This window comes from Salmo salar, chromosome 16 (assembly GCF_965601325.2).
Source record: "Salmo salar chromosome 16, fSalSal1, whole genome shotgun sequence".
Taxonomy (NCBI): domain Eukaryota; kingdom Metazoa; phylum Chordata; class Actinopteri; order Salmoniformes; family Salmonidae; genus Salmo; species Salmo salar.
Window position 1 is genome coordinate 53,040,001 of NC_138306.1, and position 22,322 is coordinate 53,062,322.

Here is a 22,322-nt window from a genome sequence, read left to right on the forward strand (position 1 = left end):
GGGTAAGGTGACTATATACAGGGTCAGTTCAGTACCATATTAACAATGTGCAGGGATACTGTAGAGGTAGGTATGTTTAGGGGTAAGGTGACTATATACAGGGTCAGTACCATATTAACAATGTGCAGGGATACTGTAGAGGTAGGTATGTATAGGGGTAAGGTGACTATATACAGGGTCAGTACCATATTAACAATGTACAGGGATACTGTAGAGGTAGATATGTATAGGGATAAGGTGACTATATACAGGGTCAGTACCATATTAACAATGTACAGGGATACTGTAGAGGTAGGTATGTATAGGGGTAAGGTGACTATATACAGGGTCAGTACCATATTAACAATGTACAGGGATACTGTAGAGGTAGGTATGTTTAGGGGTAAGGTGACTATATACAGGGTCAGTACCATATTAACAATGTACAGGGATACTGTAGAGGTAGGTATGTATAGGGGTAAGGTGACTATATACAGGGTCAGTACCATATTAACAATGTGCAGGGATACTGTAGAGGTAGGTATGTATAGGGGTAAGGTGACTATATACAGGGTCAGTACCATATTAACAATGTACAGGGATACTGTAGAGGTAGGTATGTATAGGGATAAGGTGACTATATACAGGGTCAGTACCATATTAACAATGTACAGGGATACTGTAGAGGTAGGTATGTATAGGGGTAAGGTGACTATATACAGGGTCAGTACCATATTAACAATGTGCAGGGATACTGTAGAGGTAGGTATGTATAGGGATAAGGGGACTATATACGGGGTCAGTACCATATTAACAATGTACAGGGATACTGTAGAGGTAGGTATGTTTAGGGGTAAGGTGACTATATACAGGGTCAGTACCATATTAACAATGTGCAGGGATACTGTAGAGGTAGGTATGTTTAGGGGTAAGGTGACTATATACAGGGTCAGTACCATATTAACAATGTACAGGGATACTGTAGAGGTAGGTATGTATAGGGGTAAGGTGACTATATACAGGGTCAGTTCAGTACCATATTAACAATGTACAGGGATACTGTAGAGGTAGGTATGTTTAGGGGTAAGGTGACTATATACAGGGTCAGTACCATATTAACAATGTACAGGGATACTGTAGAGGTAGGTATGTATAGGGGTAAGGTGACTATATACAGGGTCAGTACCATATTAACAATGTACAGGGATACTGTAGAGGTAGGTATGTTTAGGGGTAAGGTGACTATATACAGGGTCAGTACCATATTAACAATGTACAGGGATACTGTAGAGGTAGGTATGTATAGGGGTAAGGTGACTATATACAGGGTCAGTTCAGTACCATATTAACAATGTACAGGGATACTGTAGAGGTAGGTATGTATAGGGATAAGGTGACTATATACAGGGTCAGTACCATATTAACAATGTGCAGGGATACTGTAGAGGTAGGTATGTATAGGGATAAGGTGACTATATACAGGGTCAGTACCATATTAACAATGTACAGGGATACTGTAGAGGTAGGTATGTATAGGGGTAAGGTGACTATATACAGGGTCAGTACCATATTAACAATGTGCAGGGATACTGTAGAGGTAGATATGTTTAGGGGTAAGGTGACTATATACAGGGTCAGTACCATATTAACAATGTACAGGGATACTGTAGAGGTAGGTATGTATAGGGGTAAGGTGACTATATACAGGGTCAGTACCATATTAACAATGTACAGGGATACTGTAGAGGTAGGTATGTATAGGGATAAGGTGACTATATACAGGGTCAGTTCAGTACCATATTAACAATGTACAGGGATACTGTAGAGGTAGATATGTTTAGGGGTAAGGTGACTATATACAGGGTCAGTTCAGTACCATATTAACAATGTACAGGGATACTGTAGAGGTAGATATGTTTAGGGGTAAGGTGACTATATACAGGGTCAGTTCAGTACCATATTAACAATGTACAGGGATACTGTAGAGGTAGATATGTTTAGGGGTAAGGTGACTATATACAGGGTCAGTACCATATTAACAATGTACAGGGATACTGTAGAGGTAGGTATGTATAGGGATAAGGTGACTATATACAGGGTCAGTACCATATTAACAATGTACAGGGATACTGTAGAGGTTGGTATGTTTAGGGGTAAGGTGACTATATACAGGGTCAGTTCAGTACCATATTAACAATGTGCAGGGATACTGTAGAGGTAGGTATGTTTAGGGGTAAGGTGACTATATACAGGGTCAGTACCATATTAACAATGTGCAGGGATACTGTAGAGGTAGGTATGTTTAGGGGTAAGGTGACTATATACAGGGTCAGTACCATATTAACAATGTACAGGGATACTGTAGAGGTAGGTATGTATAGGGGTAAGGTGACTATATACAGGGTCAGTACCATATTAACAATGTACAGGGATACTGTAGAGGTTGGTATGTTTAGGGGTAAGGTGACTATATACAGGGTCAGTACCATATTAACAATGTACAGGGATACTGTAGAGGTAGATATGTTTAGGGGTAAGGTGACTATATACAGGGTCAGTACCATATTAACAATGTACAGGGATACTGTAGAGGTTGGTATGTTTAGGGGTAAGGTGACTATATACAGGGTCAGTACCATATTAACAATGTACAGGGATACTGTAGAGGTTGGTATGTTTAGGGGTAAGGTGACTATATACAGGGTCAGTACCATATTAACAATGTACAGGGATACTGTAGAGGTAGGTATGTATAGGGGTAAGGTGACTATATACAGGGTCAGTACCATATTAACAATGTGCAGGGATACTGTAGAGGTTGGTATGTTTAGGGGTAAGGTGACTATATACAGGGTCAGTACCATATTAACAATGTACAGGGATACTGTAGAGGTAGGTATGTATAGGGGTAAGGTGACTATATACAGGGTCAGTTCAGTACCATATTAACAATGTGCAGGGATACTGTAGAGGTAGGTATGTATAGGGGTAAGGTGACTATATACAGGGTCAGTACCATATTAACAATGTACAGGGATACTGTAGAGGTTGGTATGTTTAGGGGTAAGGTGACTATATACGGGGTCAGTACCATATTAACAATGTACAGGGATACTGTAGAGGTAGGTATGTATAGGGGTAAGGTGACTATATACAGGGTCAGTTCAGTACCATATTAACAATGTGCAGGGATACTGTAGAGGTAGGTATGTTTAGGGGTAAGGTGACTATATACAGGGTCAGTACCATATTAACAATGTACAGGGATACTGTAGAGGTTGGTATGTTTAGGGGTAAGGTGACTATATACAGGGTCAGTACCATATTAACAATGTACAGGGATACTGTAGAGGTAGGTATGTATAGGGGTAAGGTGACTATATACAGGGTCAGTACCATATTAACAATGTGCAGGGATACTGTAGAGGTTGGTATGTTTAGGGGTAAGGTGACTATATACAGGGTCAGTACCATATTAACAATGTACAGGGATACTGTAGAGGTAGGTATGTATAGGGGTAAGGTGACTATATACAGGGTCAGTTCAGTACCATATTAACAATGTGCAGGGATACTGTAGAGGTAGGTATGTATAGGGGTAAGGTGACTATATACAGGGTCAGTACCATATTAACAATGTACAGGGATACTGTAGAGGTTGGTATGTTTAGGGGTAATGTGACTATATACGGGGTCAGTACCATATTAACAATGTGCAGGGATACTGTAGAGGTAGGTATGTATAGGGGTAAGGTGACTATATACAGGGTCAGTACCATATTAACAATGTGCAGGGATACTGTAGAGGTTGGTATGTTTAGGGGTAAGGTGACTATATACAGGGTCAGTACCATATTAACAATGTACAGGGATACTGTAGAGGTAGGTATGTATAGGGGTAAGGTGACTATATACAGGGTCAGTTCAGTACCATATTAACAATGTGCAGGGATACTGTAGAGGTAGGTATGTATAGGGGTAAGGTGACTATATACAGGGTCAGTTCAGTACCATATTAACAATGTACAGGGATACTGTAGAGGTAGGTATGTTTAGGGGTAAGGTGACTATATACGGGGTCAGTTCAGTACCATATTAACAATGTGCAGGGATACTGTAGAGGTAGGTATGTATAGGGGTAAGGTGACTATATACAGGGTCAGTACCATATTAACAATGTACAGGGATACTGTAGAGGTAGGTATGTATAGGGGTAAGGTGACTATATACAGGGTCAGTACCATATTAACAATGTGCAGGGATACTGTAGAGGTAGGTATGTATAGGGGTAAGGTGACTATATACAGGGTCAGTACCATATTAACAATGTACAGGGATACTGTAGAGGTAGGTATGTATAGGGATAAGGTGACTATATACGGGGTCAGTACCATATTAACAATGTACAGGGATACTGTAGAGGTAGGTATGTATAGGGATAAGGTGACTATATACAGGGTCAGTACCATATTAACAATGTGCAGGGATACTGTAGAGGTAGGTATGTTTAGGGGTAAGGTGACTATATACAGGGTCAGTTCAGTACCATATTAACAATGTACAGGGATACTGTAGAGGTAGGTATGTATAGGGGTAAGGTGACTATATACAGGGTCAGTACCATATTAACAATGTACAGGGATACTGTAGAGGTAGGTATGTATAGGGGTAAGGTGACTATATACAGGGTCAGTACCATATTAACAATGTGCAGGGATACTGTAGAGGTAGGTATGTTTAGGGGTAAGGTGACTATATACAGGGTCAGTACCATATTAACAATGTACAGGGATACTGTAGAGGTAGGTATGTTTAGGGGTAAGGTGACTATATACAGGGTCAGTACCATATTAACAATGTGCAGGGATACTGTAGAGGTTGGTATGTATAGGGGTAAGGTGACTATATACAGGGTCAGTACCATATTAACAATGTGCAGGGATACTGTAGAGGTAGGTATGTATAGGGGTAAGGTGACTATATACAGGGTCAGTTCAGTACCATATTAACAATGTGCAGGGATACTGTAGAGGTAGGTATGTTTAGGGGTAAGGTGACTATATACAGGGTCAGTACCATATTAACAATGTACAGGGATACTGTAGAGGTAGATATGTATAGGGGTAAGGTGACTATATACAGGGTCAGTACCATATTAACAATGTACAGGGATACTGTAGAGGTAGGTATGTATAGGGGTAAGGTGACTATATACAGGGTCAGTACCATATTAACAATGTACAGGGATACTGTAGAGGTAGGTATGTATAGGGGTAAGGTGACTATATACAGGGTCAGTACCATATTAACAATGTGCAGGGATACTGTAGAGGTAGGTATGTTTAGGGGTAAGGTGACTATATACAGGGTCAGTTCAGTACCATATTAACAATGTACAGGGATACTGTAGAGGTAGGTATGTATAGGGGTAAGGTGACTATATACAGGGTCAGTACCATATTAACAATGTACAGGGATACTGTAGAGGTAGGTATGTATAGGGATAAGGTGACTATATACAGGGTCAGTACCATATTAACAATGTACAGGGATACTGTAGAGGTAGGTATGTATAGGGGTAAGGTGACTATATACAGGGTCAGTTCAGTACCATATTAACAATGTGCAGGGATACTGTAGAGGTAGGTATGTATAGGGATAAGGTGACTATATACAGGGTCAGTACCATATTAACAATGTACAGGGATACTGTAGAGGTAGGTATGTTTAGGGGTAAGGTGACTATATACAGGGTCAGTACCATATTAACAATGTACAGGGATACTGTAGAGGTAGGTATGTATAGGGGTAAGGTGACTATATACAGGGTCAGTACCATATTAACAATGTACAGGGATACTGTAGAGGTAGGTATGTATAGGGATAAGGTGACTATATACAGGGTCAGTACCATATTAACAATGTACAGGGATACTGTAGAGGTAGGTATGTATAGGGGTAAGGTGACTATATACAGGGTCAGTACCATATTAACAATGTGCAGGGATACTCTAGAGGTAGGTATGTATAGGGGTAAGGTGACTATATACAGGGTCAGTACCATATTAACAATGTACAGGGATACTGTAGAGGTAGGTATGTATAGGGGTAAGGTGACTATATACAGGGTCAGTTCAGTACCATATTAACAATGTACAGGGATACTGTAGAGGTAGGTATGTATAGGGATAAGGTGACTATATACAGGGTCAGTACCATATTAACAATGTACAGGGATACTGTAGAGGTAGGTATGTATAGGGGTAAGGTGACTAGGCATCAGGATATATGATAAACAGAGTAGCAGCAGCTAAATGATGATTGTATGTGAATGCGTGTGTGAAGAGTCAGTATAAATGTGTGTGCATGTTTTGGGTGTGTTAACGTGAGTGTGCAATTCAAAAGAAATACGAAGGTCAATTCAGTCCGTGTAGCCATTCTGTTAGCTATTTAGCAGTCTTATGGCTTGGGGATAGCAGCTGTTCAGGAGTGCCTTGGTGTCAGACTTGATGCACCAGTGCCGCTTGCTGTACGGAAGCAGAGATAAGTCTATGGCTTGGGTGTCTGATGGTATTCCGGGCCTTCCTTCCACACCGCCTGATATAGAGGTCCTGGGTGGCAGGGAGCCCGGCCCCAGTGGTGTACTGGGCTGTCCGTACTAGAGATGAAATGGTATGAACATTTCATATCACGATTATAGTGACCAAAATGATCACGGTTATCCTTATTATCAAGATTATCACGGTTATCAGTGTTATCACGGTTATCAGTATTATCACGCTTATCAGTATTATCACGGTTATCAGTATTATCACGGTTATCAGTATTATCACGGTTATCAGTATTATCACGGTTATCAGTATTATCACGGTTATCAGTGTTATCACGGTTATCAGTATTATCACGGTTATCAGTATTATCACGGTTATCAGTATTATCAGTATTATCACGGTTATCAGTATTATCAGTATTATCAGTATTATCAGTATTATCACGGTTATCAGTATTATCACGGTTATCCGTATTATCAGTGTTATCACGGTTATCAGTATTATCACGGTTATCAGTATTATCACGGTTATCAGTATTATCCGTATTATCACGGTTATCAGTATTATCCGTATTATCACGGTTATCAGTATTATCAGTACTAATAGTATTATCACGGTTATCAGTACTATCACAGTATTGTTCAAATGTGCTGGAAATGTTCAAAAACTATTGATACACTGAAATCATTTCACCAAGTTTTATATGAAAAGCAACAAATAAAATTAGCAGCATTATGCACTCTTTGTGTGCATAAACATTCAAATAATAACATTAAAGATGTGGCCATGTAGGTTTCCGTAGTGCAGGTTTTAATGAACACAACCTTAAGTAAGCAAATGTGCATATAAAAGCAACACAAGTGAAGCAATGTGCATGTAAGGACAATACAACCATATGTAAACACATCCAATGTGCAGGTGATGACATTAAAATAACACAAAATATGTCAACAAATCAAATGAACAGCACTGATTTGTATGTCCGTTCTCTCCTTCATAAAGAAATAAGGTGCTGCTTGACATAAATACAGGAGTCTATAGTGTTTCTCCCGTTGGAACACTTTTACAACCAAGTCGACATCTGCGGGATTTTAAATGAACAGAATGTGTTGGTTGGGTGACTAAACTACATCACGTGTTATCGTGTGCAATGGGCGAATAGAGTCTCCAGACACACAACGCATACAGCAGCAGAACAACCTGTAGTGTTGTTACGAGAGTAGGTAACACTTAAAGATTCAGTTTACATTATTGACAAGCTATTAGCAAGTTAGACAGACAAACCATGACATTTTCCCCCTTTCCGAAGTCCCTACATCATGCATTGAGCTAGAAGTTAACTTGCCTTCCATTCGCTATAAAGTAGTGGGTGGTGGTCACGAAGATGACTCAAGAGATTAAGTGTTGCCCCCTTTTGCAGGCAATTTATTTTTGCATGTTCTGCGGACAGAGTGACCATCATTGATTTAATTTTCCCTCAGCACTCTTGTAAAACCCAAAATACGACCACACTTCAGATTTGGTCATCTTACAAGGCTGAAAAATCTCCTGAGAGCTGTCACTGGCTTCCGCCATGTTTTCACACACAACAAAACCCCACGTTGCGCCTGCGTCATACTGTTGCTAACTTTGGTTGATGCTGGACAGTATTTACCGTGAGTTTTTCAAACCGTGGTAATCAAACACGGTTTTAATGATAATTAAACTTGAAACGGTAATACCAACCATGGGGAATTTTACCTTGGTTTATCGTGAAACCAGTAACCGTTTCATCCCTAGTCCGCACTACCCACCTAGCGCCATGTGATCAAGTGCGATGCTGTTGCCATACTAAGCAGTGATGCAGCCAATTAAGCTTCTCTCAATAGTGCAGCTGTTGAACTTTGAGGCTTTTAGGACTCATGCCAAACCTTTTCAACTTCCTGAGGGGTAAGAGGCACTTTCGCTCCTTCTTCGACTGTTTGTGAGTCGTCCATTTTTAAGTCCTTAGCGATTTGGACACTGAGGAACTAGAAACTCTTGACCCGCTCGATGTGGATGGGGGGCCTGCTCGCCCACCCCCCCATTCCATTCCTGTAGTCCACGATCAGCTCCTTGGTTGTTGTCCCGGCACCACACTGCCAGGTCACTGACCTCCTCCCTGTAGACTGTCTCGTCGCCGGGGTTAGGCCTACCACTGTCGTGTCATCAGGAAACTTGATGGTTTTGGAGTTGTGTGGCCATGCAGTGGTGGGTGAACAGGGAGGTGAACAGGGAGTACAGGAGGGGAGTAAGCACACACCCCTGTGGGGCCTACGTGTTGAAGGTCAGAGTGGTGGTGGTGATGTGGCCGGTCAGGAAGTCCAAGATCCAGTTGCATAGGGTGGTGTTCAGTCCCAGGGTCCTAAGCTTGATGACGAGCTTAGAGGGGGCAATGGTGTTGAACACTGAGCTGTTGACAGAGAAAGCAGCGTTCTCACATACACTATATGTACAAAAGTATGTGGACAGCCAATCAAATCGAGCACGCAGCCATGAAATCTCCATAGACAAACATTGGCAGTAGAATGGCCTTACTGAAGAGCTCACTGACTTTCAACATGGCACCGTCATAGGATCCCACCTTTCCAACAAGTCAGTTCGTGAAATCTCTGCCCTGCTAGAGCTGCACCGGTCATCTGTAAGTGCTGTTATTGTTAAGTGATAACGTCTAAAAGCAGCAGCGGCTCAGCCGTGAAGTGGTTGGCCACACAAGCTCACAGAACGCGTAGAGCGTAAAAATCGCATGTCATCGGTTGCAATACTAACTACTGAGTTCCAAGCTGCCTCTGGATGCGAAGTCAGCACAATAACTGTTAGTCGGGAGCTTCATGAAATGGGTTTCCACGGCCGAGCTTCCTCACACAAGCCTAAGATCACCATGCGCATTGCCATGCGCCGGCTGTAGGGGTGTAACGCTCGCCGCCATTTGACTCTGGAGCAGTGGAAACGCTTTCTCTGCAGTGATGAATCACGCTTCACCATCTGGCAGTCTGACGGACAAATCTGGGTTTGGTGGATGCCAGGAGAATGCCTCCTGCCTGAATGCATAATGCGAACTGTAAAGTTTGTTTGAGGAGGAATAATGGTCTGGGGCAATTTTTCATGGTTTTCATGGCCCCCTGAAGGGAAATCTTAATGCTACAGCATGCAAAGAATCAAAACTTTTCTGTACTTTCAACTAGAGGTCGACCGATTAATCGGAATGGACGATTAATTAGGGCCGTTTTCATAACAATTGGAAATCTGTATTTTTGGACACCGATTTGGACAATTTTTTAAATATTTTTTTTACACCTTTATTTAACTAGGCAAGTCAGTTGAGAACACATTCTTATTTTCAATGACGGCCTAGGAACGGTGGGTTAACTTCCTTGTTCAGGGGCAGAACGACAGATTTTTACCTTGTCAGCTCGGGGATTCATTCTTGCAACCTTACGGTTAACTAGTCCAACGCTCTAACCACCTGCTTTACATTGCACTCCACGAGGAGCCTGCCTGTTACGCGGATGCAGTAAGAAGCCAAGGTAAGTTGCTAGCTAGCATTAAACTTATCTTATAAAAAAATTATCAATCATAATCACTAGTTAACTACACATGGTTGATGATATTACTAGTTTATCTAGCCTGTCCTGCGTTGCATATAATCGATGCGGTGCGCATTCGCGAAAAAGGACTGTCGTTGCTCCAACGTGTACCTAACCATAAACATCAATGTCTTTCTTAAAATCAATACACAAGTATATATTTTTAAACCTGCATATTTAGTTAATATTGCCTGCTAACATGAATTTATTTTAACTAGGGAAAATGTGTCACCTCTTGCAACAGAGTCAGGGTATATGCAGCAGTTTGGGCCGCCTGGCTCGTTGCGAACTGTGTGAAGACTATTTCTTCCTAACAAAGACAGCCAACTTTGCCAAACGGGGGATGATTTAACAAAAGCGCATTTGCGAAAAAAGCACAATCGTTGCACGACTGTACCTAACCATAAACATCAATGCCTTCCTTAAAATCAATACACAGAAGTATATATTTTTAAATCTGCATATTTAGCTAAAAGAAATCCAGGTTAGCAGGCAATATTAACCAGGTGAAATTGTGTCACTTCTCTTGCGTTCATTGCACGCAGAGTCAGGGTATATGCAACAGTTTGGGCCGCCTGGCTCGTTGCGAACTAATTTGCCAGAATTTTACGTAATTATGACATAACATTGAAGGTTGTGCAATGTAACAGGAATATTTAGACTTAGGGATGCCACCCGTTAGATAAAATACGGAACGGTTCTGTTTTTCACTGAAAGAATAAATGTTTTGTTTTCGAGATGATAGTTTCCGGATTCGACCATATTAATGACCTAAGGCTCGTATTTCTGTGTGTTTTATTATATTATAATTAAGTCTATGATTTGATAGAGCAGTGTGACTGAGTGGTGGTAGGCACCAGCAGGCTCGTAAGCATTCATTCAAACAGCACTTTCGTGCGTTTTGCCAGCAGCTCTTCGCAATGCTTCGAGCATTGCGCTGTTTATGACTTCAAGCCTATCAACTCCCGAGATTAGGCTGGTGTAACTGATGTGAAATGGCTAGCTAGTTAGCGGGGTGCGCGCTAATAGCGTTTCAAACGTCACTCGCTCTGAGACTTGGAGTAGTTGTTCCCCTTGCTCTGCATGGGTAATGCTGCTTCGAGGGTGGCTGTTGTCGATGTGTTCCTGGTTCGAGCCCAGGTAGGAGCGAGGAGAGGGACGGAAGTTATACTGTTACACTGGAAATACTAAAGTGCCTATAAGAACATTACATTTAAGTCATTTAGCAGACGCTCTTATCCAGAGCGACTTACAAATTGGTGCATTCACCTTATGATATCCAGTGGAACAACCACTTTACAATAGTGCATCTAAATCTTTTAAGGGGGGGGGGTTAGAAGGATTACTTTATCCTATCCTAGGTATTCCTTAAAGAGGTGGGGTTTCAGGTGCCGTTCCCTTCACAGCTCCGTAGGCAATCACCATGGTCTTGTAGCGGATGCGAGCTTCAACTGGAAGCCAGTGGAGAGAGCGGAGGAGCGGGGTGACGTGAGAGAACTAAGAACATCCAATAGTCAAAGGTATATGAAATACAAATCGTATAGAGAGAAATAGTCCTACAATTCCTATAATAACTACAACCTAAAACTTCTTACCTGGGAATATTGAAGACTCATGTTAAAAGGAACCACCAGCTTTCATATGTTCTGAGCAAGGAACTTAAACATTAGCTTTCTTACATGGCACATATTGCACTTTTACTTTCTTCTCCAACACTTTGTTTTTGCATTATTTAAACCAAATTGAACATGTTTCATTATTTGAGGCTAAATTGATTTTATTGATGTATTATATTAAGTTAAAATAAGTGTTCATTCAGTATTGTTGTAATTGTCATTATTACAAATAAATGTAAAACAATCGGCCGATTAATCGGTAGCGCCCCTTTTGGGCCTCCAATAATCGGTATCGGCGTAAAAAAAAAAATCATCGGTCAACCTCTACTTTCAACTTTGTGGCAACAGTTTGGGAAAGGCCCTTTCCTGTTTCAGCATGGAAATGCCCCCGAGCACAAAGCGAGGTCCATACAGAAATAGTTTGTCGATCAGTGTGGAAGAACTTGACTGGCCTGCGCACAGTCCTGACCTCCACGCCATCGAACACCTTTGGGATGAACTGGAACGCCACTGCAAGCCAGGCTTAATCACCCAACATCAGTGCCCGACCACACCAATGCTCTTGTGGCTGAATGGAAGCAAGTCCCTGCGGAAATGTTCCAACATCTAGTGGAAAGCCTTTCCAGAATAGTGGAGGCTGTTATCAAATCAAATGTATTTATATATCCCTTCTTAAATCAGCTGATATATCAAAGTGCTGTGCAGAAACCCAGCCTAAAATCCCAAACAGCAAGCAATGCAGGTGTAGAAGCACGGTGGCTAGGAAAAACACCCTAGAAAGGCGAAAGCCTGGTTCCTCTCTAGGTTATGAGGGGTGGCCAGTCCTCTTCTGGCTGTGCCGGGTGGAGATTATAACAGAACATGGCCAAGATGTTAAAATGTTCATAGATGACCAGCATGGTCAAATAATAGTATTCACAGTGAACAGGTCAGGGTTCCATAGCCGCAGGCGGAACAGTTGAAACCGGAGCAGCAGCACGGCCAGGTGGACTGGGGACAACAAGGAGTCATCATGCCAGGTAGTCCTGAGGCATGGTCCTAGGGCTCAGGTCCTCCGAGAAAGAGAGAATTTGAGAGAGCATACTTAAATTCACACAGGACACTGGATAAGACAGGAAAAATATAAGACTGTCCCTAGCCCCCCGACACAAACTACTGCAGCATAAATACTGGAGGCTGAGACAGGAGGGGTCATGGCAGCAAAGGGGGGGACCAACTCTATATTAATGCCCATGATTTAAGGAATGAGATGTTCGACTAGCAGGTGTCCACATACTTTTGGTCATGTAGGTATTCCTCTTATCGAGGTGGGTGCTTGCGAACTAATCTGCCCATACTCTGAGAACACGCCCTGGAATAACGTCTTACCCCCCCCCCCCCCCTGTCCTTGCGAGTGTTTTCCTGATTTAAAAACATTACTCACGTCGGCCTCAGAGATCGAGATCACCCAGTCCTCTGGGTTGGAAGAGGCAAATCCCTCCCCCTCTTGATTTCCCTGACTCTACTGTCCTGTCTGCTCTGTGAATGGAGAATCCATCAACTTGGATAGCCATGGGGGGGGGGATGTATCTTGTCCAAAAGCCATGAGAATATTACAGTTACGAGAGTTCCGTTGGTAGCAAATCCTCGATCGGAGGTCATCCATTTTATTATCGTGACTCCCCCTCTTTTGAAGTTGAATCTGGGTACATTGGCAAATAGAAGGGAGGGAAGAGATGGACAGTTTTCTCTAAGCATTAATCTCCCCCTCTTGTGCCTCTGTAATGCCAGCATTTTCCTCTTCTCGGAATTATATAAACGGCCCAGGGCAATGAGTTGAAGCCGCAATCAGGGTATGCAACTGCCTATCTGATGTTCAAAAGTTCTTGTCGGTTATATGAAATGATGGTGAATTACATTTTCATGAAAATAAAGTAAGGATAAATGGCACAAGAATCACAAAATAGAAAATAGCGAAGTTGGGTAGGAGCTCGCGAAATGGCTGCCGTCCACTACGGCGTCAAAGGGATTTTGGGGTCAGCCTGATTTTTATCTCACTATCAAATTCACCTTTGTTTCTCCTGCTTTCTCCATTCACTCACTCAGAATAACAATATACACTGAGTATACCAAACATGAACACCTTCCTAATACTGAGTTGCATCCCTTTTTGCCCTCAGAACAGTCTCAATTCATCAGGGCAGGGACGCTACAAGGTGTCGAAAGCGTTCCACAGGGATGCTGGCCCATGTTGACTCCAATGCTTCTCACAGTTGTGTCAAGTTGGCTGGATGTCCTTTGGTGGTAGACAATTCTTGATACAAACATGAAACTGTTGAGTGTGAAAAACACAGCAGTGTTGCAGTTCTTGACACAAACCGGTGCATCTGGCACCTACTACCAAATCCCGTTCAAAGCACTTTTAATATTGTCTTGCCCATTCATCCTCTGAAATGGCACATGTACACAATCCATGTTTCTATCATCTCAAGGCTTAAACATCCTTCTTTAACCTGTGTCTCCTCCCCTTCATCTACACTGATTTTGAAGTGGATATAACAAGTGACGTCAATAAGGGATCATCACTTTCACCTGGTCAGTCTATGTCAGGGAAAGAGCAGGTGTTTTTAATGTTTTGTTTACTCAGTGTATTTAATACTGTTGTTTTAAGAGTTTACTATTACCTGTGGAGATTGTCGCCCACATCACCTTGGCTATGTAGGCTAGAGCTATCGTCTTGGATGCTCTGCACGGTCACTATGTTGTACCGAAGACATCCAACTACTACTTCCTCAACCATTAGGAAACACTTCTTTTCTAATAAAATCTCGGCTAACTGCAGTGTTAATGACTTCCTCAGGAGGCTTTTCTGTGGCACCAGGAAGGCGAACTCTGGAAAAAAAAAACACCACCGCATGATGCTGCCACCACCATGCATCACCATAGTGATGGTGCAAGGTTTCCTCCGGACGTGATGCTTGGCATTCAGGCTAAACAGTTGAATCTTGGTTTCATCAAACCAGAAAATCATTTTCTCATGGTCTGAGAGTCTTTAGGTGCCTTTTTTGGGGCAAACTCCAAGCGAGCTGTCATGTCTTTTACTGAGGAGTGGCTTCCATCTGGCCACTACCATAAAGGCCTGATTGGTGGAGTGCTACAGAGATGGTTGTCCTTCTGGAAGGTTCTCCCATCTCCACAGAGGAACTCTGGAGCTCTGTCAGAGTGACCATCGGGGTTCTTGGTCACCTCCCAGACCAAGGCCTTTCTCCCCCGATTGGTCAGTTTGGCTAGAAGAGTTTTGGTGATTCCAAACTTCTTCTATTTAAGAATGATGGAGGCCACTGTGTTCTTGGGTACTTTCAATGCTGCAGAAATGTTTTGGTACCCTTCCCCAGATCTGTGTGTACACAAAATCCTGTCTCGGAGTTCTACGGACAATTCCTTCGACCTCATAGCTTGGTTTTTGCTCTGACATGCACTGTCAACTGTGGGACCTTATAGGTGTGTGCCTTTCCAAATCATGTCCAATCAATTGAATTTACTATAGGTGGACTCCAATTTGTAGAAAAATCTCAAGGATGATCACTGGAAATTTTGAGTGTCATAGTAAAGGGTCTTAATACTTATGTAAATAAAGTATTTCTGTATTTAAGTTTTAATACATTTGCAAACATGTCTGAACCTGTTTTCGCTTTGTCATTATGGGGTATTGTGTGTAGATTGCTGAGGATTTTGATGTATTTAATCAATTTTAGAATAAGGCTGTGACGTCACAAAATGTGGAAAAAGTCCAGGGCTCTAAATACTTTCTGAATGTACTGTTTGTCTATGGTCTGCATATACTATAGCTACTTAGCCTAGTACAATACATCTCATTGGGTGCTGTAAATGCAGTCCACAGCCAGTAGTTTGTAGTCACCATGGTTTGTTTGGGGTCATTGCACAGTCAAATCAAATTTTATTTGTCACAGGTGCCAAATACAACAAGTGTAGACCTTACAGTGAAATGCTTACTGACAAGCCCTTAACCAACAATGCAGTTTTAAGAAAAGTAGTTTGTTATGGCAGTATTTGATTGTATGGTCGTGGTTTTCTTCTCTGGCAGTCACTTGGTGCAAACATTTATCTCTCTGCTCAACCTTCTGCTTTTGAGTGTTTTGGGGGGGGGCACGAGTTCATTCAAACCTGACTTCTCTCTGGGTTTTTTCTCCCTCTCCTTTTCTCTCTCTCTCCCCCTCCAGGAGGGAACACTGGAAGCTGCTGTCCAGTCTGAAGACCACGGTGGAGGGTCTGGTGTCCAGCAGCAACCCCAACGTGTGGTCTCGCTACGGGGGTCTGCAGAGGCTGCACAAGGACATGAACCACATCCTCAGCCACGGCCTCAAGCACGAGCAGGTCAGGCCTCGGGAATGACTACTCTTCTACTCTTGTCATTTTGTGCTTTTTTGAGAAAAGCTTTGTGTACACAAGGCACTTATTATTTGGCTGTTTTCCAGACGCTCTATCATATTATTGCCCTGGAGCATCTGCTCAATGGAAGTTCTGCTTTTCTTCCTTGCATTTTCTTTGAGGCAGGGTGCAAAAGAGCTGCTGAGAATGAACACATCATAATTGTACTGCTTTTTCTCCGATTCTATTTAGCAATTTTTTTTTATCCTGTAAGATAAGCCTCATACCAATGTCATTGTACTGTAGTAAAAGGCTGGTTTTGCGTTGCAGGTGTACTACAAGCAGAAAGACTACTGGCCCTTTGTGTGGCGTGTTCGCTACGTCAGCCCTCACCTGGCCTCTCATGTAGAACAGGTATGTCCTCTACGTCAGCCCTCACCTGGCCTCTCATGTAGAACAGGTATGTCCGCTTTGTCAGCCCTCACCTGGCCTCTCATGTAGAACAGGTATGTCTGCTTTGTCAGCCCTCACCTGGCCTCTCATGTAGAACAGGTATGTCAGCCCTCACCTGGCCTCTCATGTAGAACAGGTATGTCCTCTACGTCAGCCCTCACCTGGCCTCTCATGTAGAACAGGTATGTCCGCTTTGTCAGCCCTCACCTGGCCTCTCATGTAGAACAGGTATGTCAGCCCTCACCTGGCCTCTCATGTAGAACAGGTATGTCCTCTACGTCAGCCCTCACCTGGCCTCTCATGTAGAACAGGTATGTCCTCTACATCAGCCCTCACCTGGCCTCTCATGTAGAACAGGTATGTCCGCTTTGTCAGCCCTCACCTGGCCTCTCATGTAGAACAGGTATGTCCGCTTTGTCAGCCCTCACCTGGCCTCTCATGTAGAACAGGTATGTCCTCTACGTCAGCCCCCCCCCTCACCCCTCGCCCCCCGTCTCTCATGTAGAACAGGTATGTCAGCCCTCACCTGGCCTCTCATGTAGAACAGGTATGTCCTCTACGTCAGCCCTCACCTGGTCTCATATGTAGAACAGGTATGTCCTCTACGTCAGCCCTCACCTGGCCTCTCATGTAGAACAGGTATGTCCTCTACGTCAGCCCTCACCTGGCCTCTCATGTAGAACAGGTATGTCCTCTACGTCAGCCCTCACCTGGCCTCATATGTAGAACAGGTATGTCCTCTACGTCAGCCCTTACCTGGCCTCTCATGTAGAACAGGTATGTCCTCTACGTCAGCCCTCACCTGGCCTCATATGTAGAACAGGTATGTCCGCTCCGTCAGCCCTCACCTGGCCTCATATGTAGAACAGGTACGTTATCTCCTTCCAATGAAAATTCACCCCGTGTATATTATGGTGGATCCAGTACAGTTTGTTGTGACCACAGACAACTGCATCCCAAATGGCACCCTATTCCCTACTTAGTGCACTACCTTATGAGCCCTGGTCAAAAGAAGTGCACTCAGTAAGGAGTAGGGTGACACTATGAGGCCTGGTCAAAAGAAGTGCACTAAGTAGGGAATAGTGGGCCACTATGAGGCCTGGTCAAAAGAAGTGCAATGTATAGGGAATTGGGTGCCACTATGACGCCTGGTCAAAATAAGTGCACTAAGTAGGGAATAGGGTGCCACTGAGGCCTGGTCAAAAGAAGTGCACTAAGTGGGGAATAGGGTGCCACTGAGGCCTGGTCAAAAGAAGTGCACTAAGTAGGGAATAGGGCACCGTTTGGGATGCATGTGTTGTTTCATCCCTGTGGTTTGGGACATTTTAAACAATGCAGTGTTTAGTCATTATGTAGCCAAATGATAAGTAGTGGTGCTAATTTGATGCTAAATCTGAGCTGGTAGGTCCACGGTTGACAATGAGTTTAAAAAGAAGCACTGACAATGACTATACACTTTCACACAGTAACGTTCTTACTAGGGTCATACCTCATCAACAACCTTGTCAACCTCTGCTGCTCTCTTAATGATCTCAGCTACACCTTTTTACATTGGCACAGACGGCACAAACCGATCTCAGACCAGGCTACTGTTACATACCAAACAGATCTCAGACCAGGCTACTGTTACATACCAAACAGATCTCAGACCAGGCTACTGTTACATACCTGTCGTGTCTTTGGCTATGCCGGATTAAGTGATATGACATGCTAACCTATAAAATTCTTTCTCTGTAATTAATATTACCTGATTAAGCTAATCATGTAAATGTAATTAACTAGAAAGTCGGGGCACCACGGAAGAACGTTTATAGAGCTGTTATCTTCCGAATAAACTATTAAAATACTTAGTAATATTTTACATCGATAGCAGTCAATATTAACCCTTATCTTATTTTCAGTCTCATAATGAAAGTTGTAAATTCTTGGCTATCTTCACGAACCCTGGCTAACAAGTTGAATCAGCAATACAAAATTGGGTTTAATTATTTATTTACTAAATACCTAACTAATCACACAGAATTACAAATACACAGAATACAAATGATGTCATACAGAAAACGTCCCGGTAGACGGAACAGATATGACGGCTGGTTACACAAAGGAAAGGGGGTTGGGCTTGAATGAAAGAGCGGGAAGATTTAGGAACAGAGGAACAGCAGCTATGCTATCGTAAATACATTATCTTATGCATTCTAAATTACCGCCCATTTGGAAAAGGAAAATGCAATAAATATTTACTCTGAGCTGCGCTTCGGTAGGTTGGTCGTAGATGCTGGCCGGGTTGGCCAACAGATCTTCCTGTCCTCGGAAGAATGTCTCTGGTGGTACATTGGATACGTGGTGGTATCTTCGTCCGTCTGTTAGACTGGATCCGTCGTCTGTCCTTTCCTAGCCCACGTCCACAGCGGCCGCTGCTAACTCAACGGCTAGGAAGTAGCACTTCTGTAGTGAATAAGCTCAAAGTTCATACCAGTTCATACCATAGCTCACGCCGAGGTTGGCTTAGTTCTGTTCTTGACATGTGTGTCCTTCTAACGTAGAGGCTGCAGACCTCCCGTACTGGAACAACCTGGTTATCTTTTCGTCAAAGGCTTATATAGTGGAGCGGGGGAAGGATGTGTTTCATCGTTTATAACCCCTGTCTCTTCACAGGGGTGGGCCACTGATCAAGCAGGGCACTTTCCTTATGAAAACCCAATTCTCTCATTTGGAAGCTAAAATTACATTTAATCTCCTAACAAACAATTTCAATATCAAACATTTCAATTGCATAACAATTCCATGTTACTCTGATAACTAGAAAGTGTATACTTTCTAAGGTACCGTTTATGTCGTCCTGTCATCAGTCATAATGTCTCAGATGACAAGCGAACTGACATACATACTCATTACGTTATCAAGCATATTTCCAACTGGTTTTATTACCAAAATATGGTTCCTTTCCCCATTTGTTTGATGTTCCCAGACTCTCTATATTTAACAGGACAGCAGTCCTTCAGTAGGGTCAGTAAGAGAGGGGAAGGGAGAAAGGTATTTATGGGGGGGTCATAAACCTTACCCACAGGCCAACGTCATGACATACCAAACAGATCTCAGACCAGGCTACTGTTACATACCAAACAGCTGGAGAGACCGGGATCAGCCACAGAGAGAGGGGTCACCTGTTATATAATGGTCATGTGATCACAGCTTTGATGTGAGTTTCTCTCTCATATTTCAAATGTCATGTCTATAAACAGTGTTCTAATGATGTGCAAATAGTTAAATTACAAAAGGGAATGTAAATACATTTGGGTTGTATTTACACTGGTGTTTGTCGTTTAATGGTTGCCCTTTTCTTGTGGCAACAGGTCACACATATTGCTGCTATGGTAGCACACTGTGGTATTTCACCCAATAGATATGGGAGTTTATCAAAATTGGATTTGTGGAATTCTTTGTGAATCTGTGTAATCTGAGGGAAATATGTATCTTTAATATGGTCATACATTTGGCAGGAGGTTAGGAAGTGCAGCTCAGTTTCCACCTCATTGTGTGGGCAGTGTGCACATAGCGTGTCTTCTCTTGAGAGCCAGGTCTGCCTACGGCGGCCTTTCTCAATAGCAAGGCTATGCTCACTGAGTCTGTACATATTCAAAACTTTCCTTAAGTTTGGGTCAGTCACAGTGGTCAGGTATTCTGCCACTGTGTACTCTCGGTCTAGTTTACTTAGTTTTTTTGTTAATTACTTGACACCTTGGAAATAATTATCTTTTTGTTTTCTCATGATTTGGTTGGGTCTAATTGTGTTGCTGTCCTGGGGCTCTGTGGGGTCTGTTTGTTTGTGAACAGAGCCCCAGGACCAGCTTGCTTAGGGGACTCTTCTCCAGGTTCATCTCTCCGTAGGTGAGGGCTTTGTTAAGTAAGGTTAGGGAATCGCTTCCTTTTAGATGTTTGTCAAATTTAACAGGTATTTTCTGGATTTTGATAATTAGCGGATATCGACCTAATTCTGCTCTGCGTTCTCAATTTGGTGTTTGTCCCATTTAGTTAATTCTTGGTTGGTGAGTCGGGCCTCAGACCTCACAACCATAAAGGGCAGTGGGTTAAATAACTGATTCAAGTGTTTTCTCTCTCTGTCTGTCTCTATGTATTTCTCCCCTTCATCCTCTCATCTATTCTCCCTCTGTTTTTCCTCCTCCTTACCCTTCTATTCCATCACTTCCCCTCACTCTCCCCCTCTCCGCTCTCTCTCTCTCCCTCTACCATCACCTCTCTTCCCTCCCCTCTCTGGCCCTGTAGTTTAGTAAGCTGGAGCCTGTGCTGAGCAGTGGGCTGCAGAGTGTCGGGGAGGGTTACAAGGCCGAGCGCTGGCTGCTGCACAGCCTACAGGTCCACCTGCTCTCAGCCCAGCTCCGACCCCTGCTCAAACACCAGGGACACACGAGCAAGTACTACAACGGTAGGAGTGGGAGCGAAACCAGATTTGGCATTTGAACCCTAAAAAAAATCTGCCTTGTGGGGGAGTGAGTGGGGGAGTGAGTGAGGGTGAGCCAAACCAATAACATTTGCAAATCGAAATTTGATGAAAGAATGATGTAATCAATCTTCTGGGTGTTGGATGTTGATTGACTGAGTGTATTATTGATTTTTTACCCTGCCCCTATCTAATCTTGACTTTGTCCCTTTTCTCTCCTCTCTCTGCCTGCCTGCCTCTCTCTCTCTCCCCCCCTGCCTCTCTCTCTCTCTCCCCCCCTGCCTCTCTCTCTCTCTCTCTCCCCCCCTGCCTCTCTCTCTCTCTCTCTCCCCCCTGCCTCTCTCTCTCTCTCCCCCCCTGCCTCTCTCTCTCTCTCCCCCCCTGCCTCTCTCTCTCTCCCCCCCTGCTCTCTCTCTCTCTCCCCCCCTGCCTCTCTCTCTCTCTCCCCCCCTGCCTCTCTCTCACTCACTCACTCACTCACTCACTCACTCACTCACTCACTCACTCACTCACTCACTCACTCACTCACTCACTCTCAGTGGAGGCCTTTCTGCTGAGTGAGCCCTATGTGACGGCCATGTTCCAGTGTCTGGAGGCCGTGGAGCAGAACAACCCCCGTCTGCTGGCCCTTGTCAACACAGTTAAGGTGACACACACACACGCGCGCGCAGAGAGAGTTGAGCAGACACACCAATCATTCTCTCTCTGTGTGTATGTTGGTGTCTCAGGCTCCTATCCCTGATATGCTCTTCAGTGTCTGATCTCTCTACCTCATTCCTTATGTCTTTTCCATTACCTCTCAGCTTTGACAATCAGAAATGGTTTCCTTTTTTCTCTCTCCATGTTTTTACTTAAACTTTTTATTATTTATATATACTGCTCAAAAAAATAAAGGGAACACTTAAACAACACATCCTAGATCTGAATGAAAGAAATAATCTTATTAAATCGTTTTTTCTTTACATAGTTGAATGTGCTGACAACAAATCACACAAAAATAATCAATGGAAATCCAATTTATCAACCCATGGAGGTCTGGATTTGGAGTCACACTCAAAATTAAAGTGGAAAACCACACTACAGGCTGATCCAACTTTGATGTAATGTCCTTAAAACAAGTCAAAATGAGGCTCAGTAGTGTGTGTGGCCTCCACGTGCCTGTATGACCTCCCTACAACGCCTGGGCAGGCTCCTGATGAGGTGGCGGATGGTCTCCTGAGGGATCTCCTTCCAGACCTGGACTAAAGCATCCGCCAACTCCTGGACAGTCTGTGGTGCAACGTGGCGTTGG

The 22,322-nt window shown here is 43.2% G+C and overlaps 1 protein-coding gene across 1 annotated transcript in view; it reads left to right on the forward strand.

The window, feature by feature from the left end:
* Window positions 1-22,322, forward strand: part of rubcn (rubicon autophagy regulator) — a 71,241-nt gene that overhangs the window by 5,835 nt on the left and 43,084 nt on the right. Inside the window, exons 2-5 of the mRNA XM_082962401.1 lie at window positions 15,972-16,125; window positions 16,450-16,533; window positions 20,857-21,016; window positions 21,571-21,677. Of these exons, the coding sequence (XP_082818527.1) occupies window positions 15,972-16,125; window positions 16,450-16,533; window positions 20,857-21,016; window positions 21,571-21,677 (505 nt within the window). The remainder of the gene's footprint in view (window positions 1-15,971; window positions 16,126-16,449; window positions 16,534-20,856; window positions 21,017-21,570; window positions 21,678-22,322) is intronic.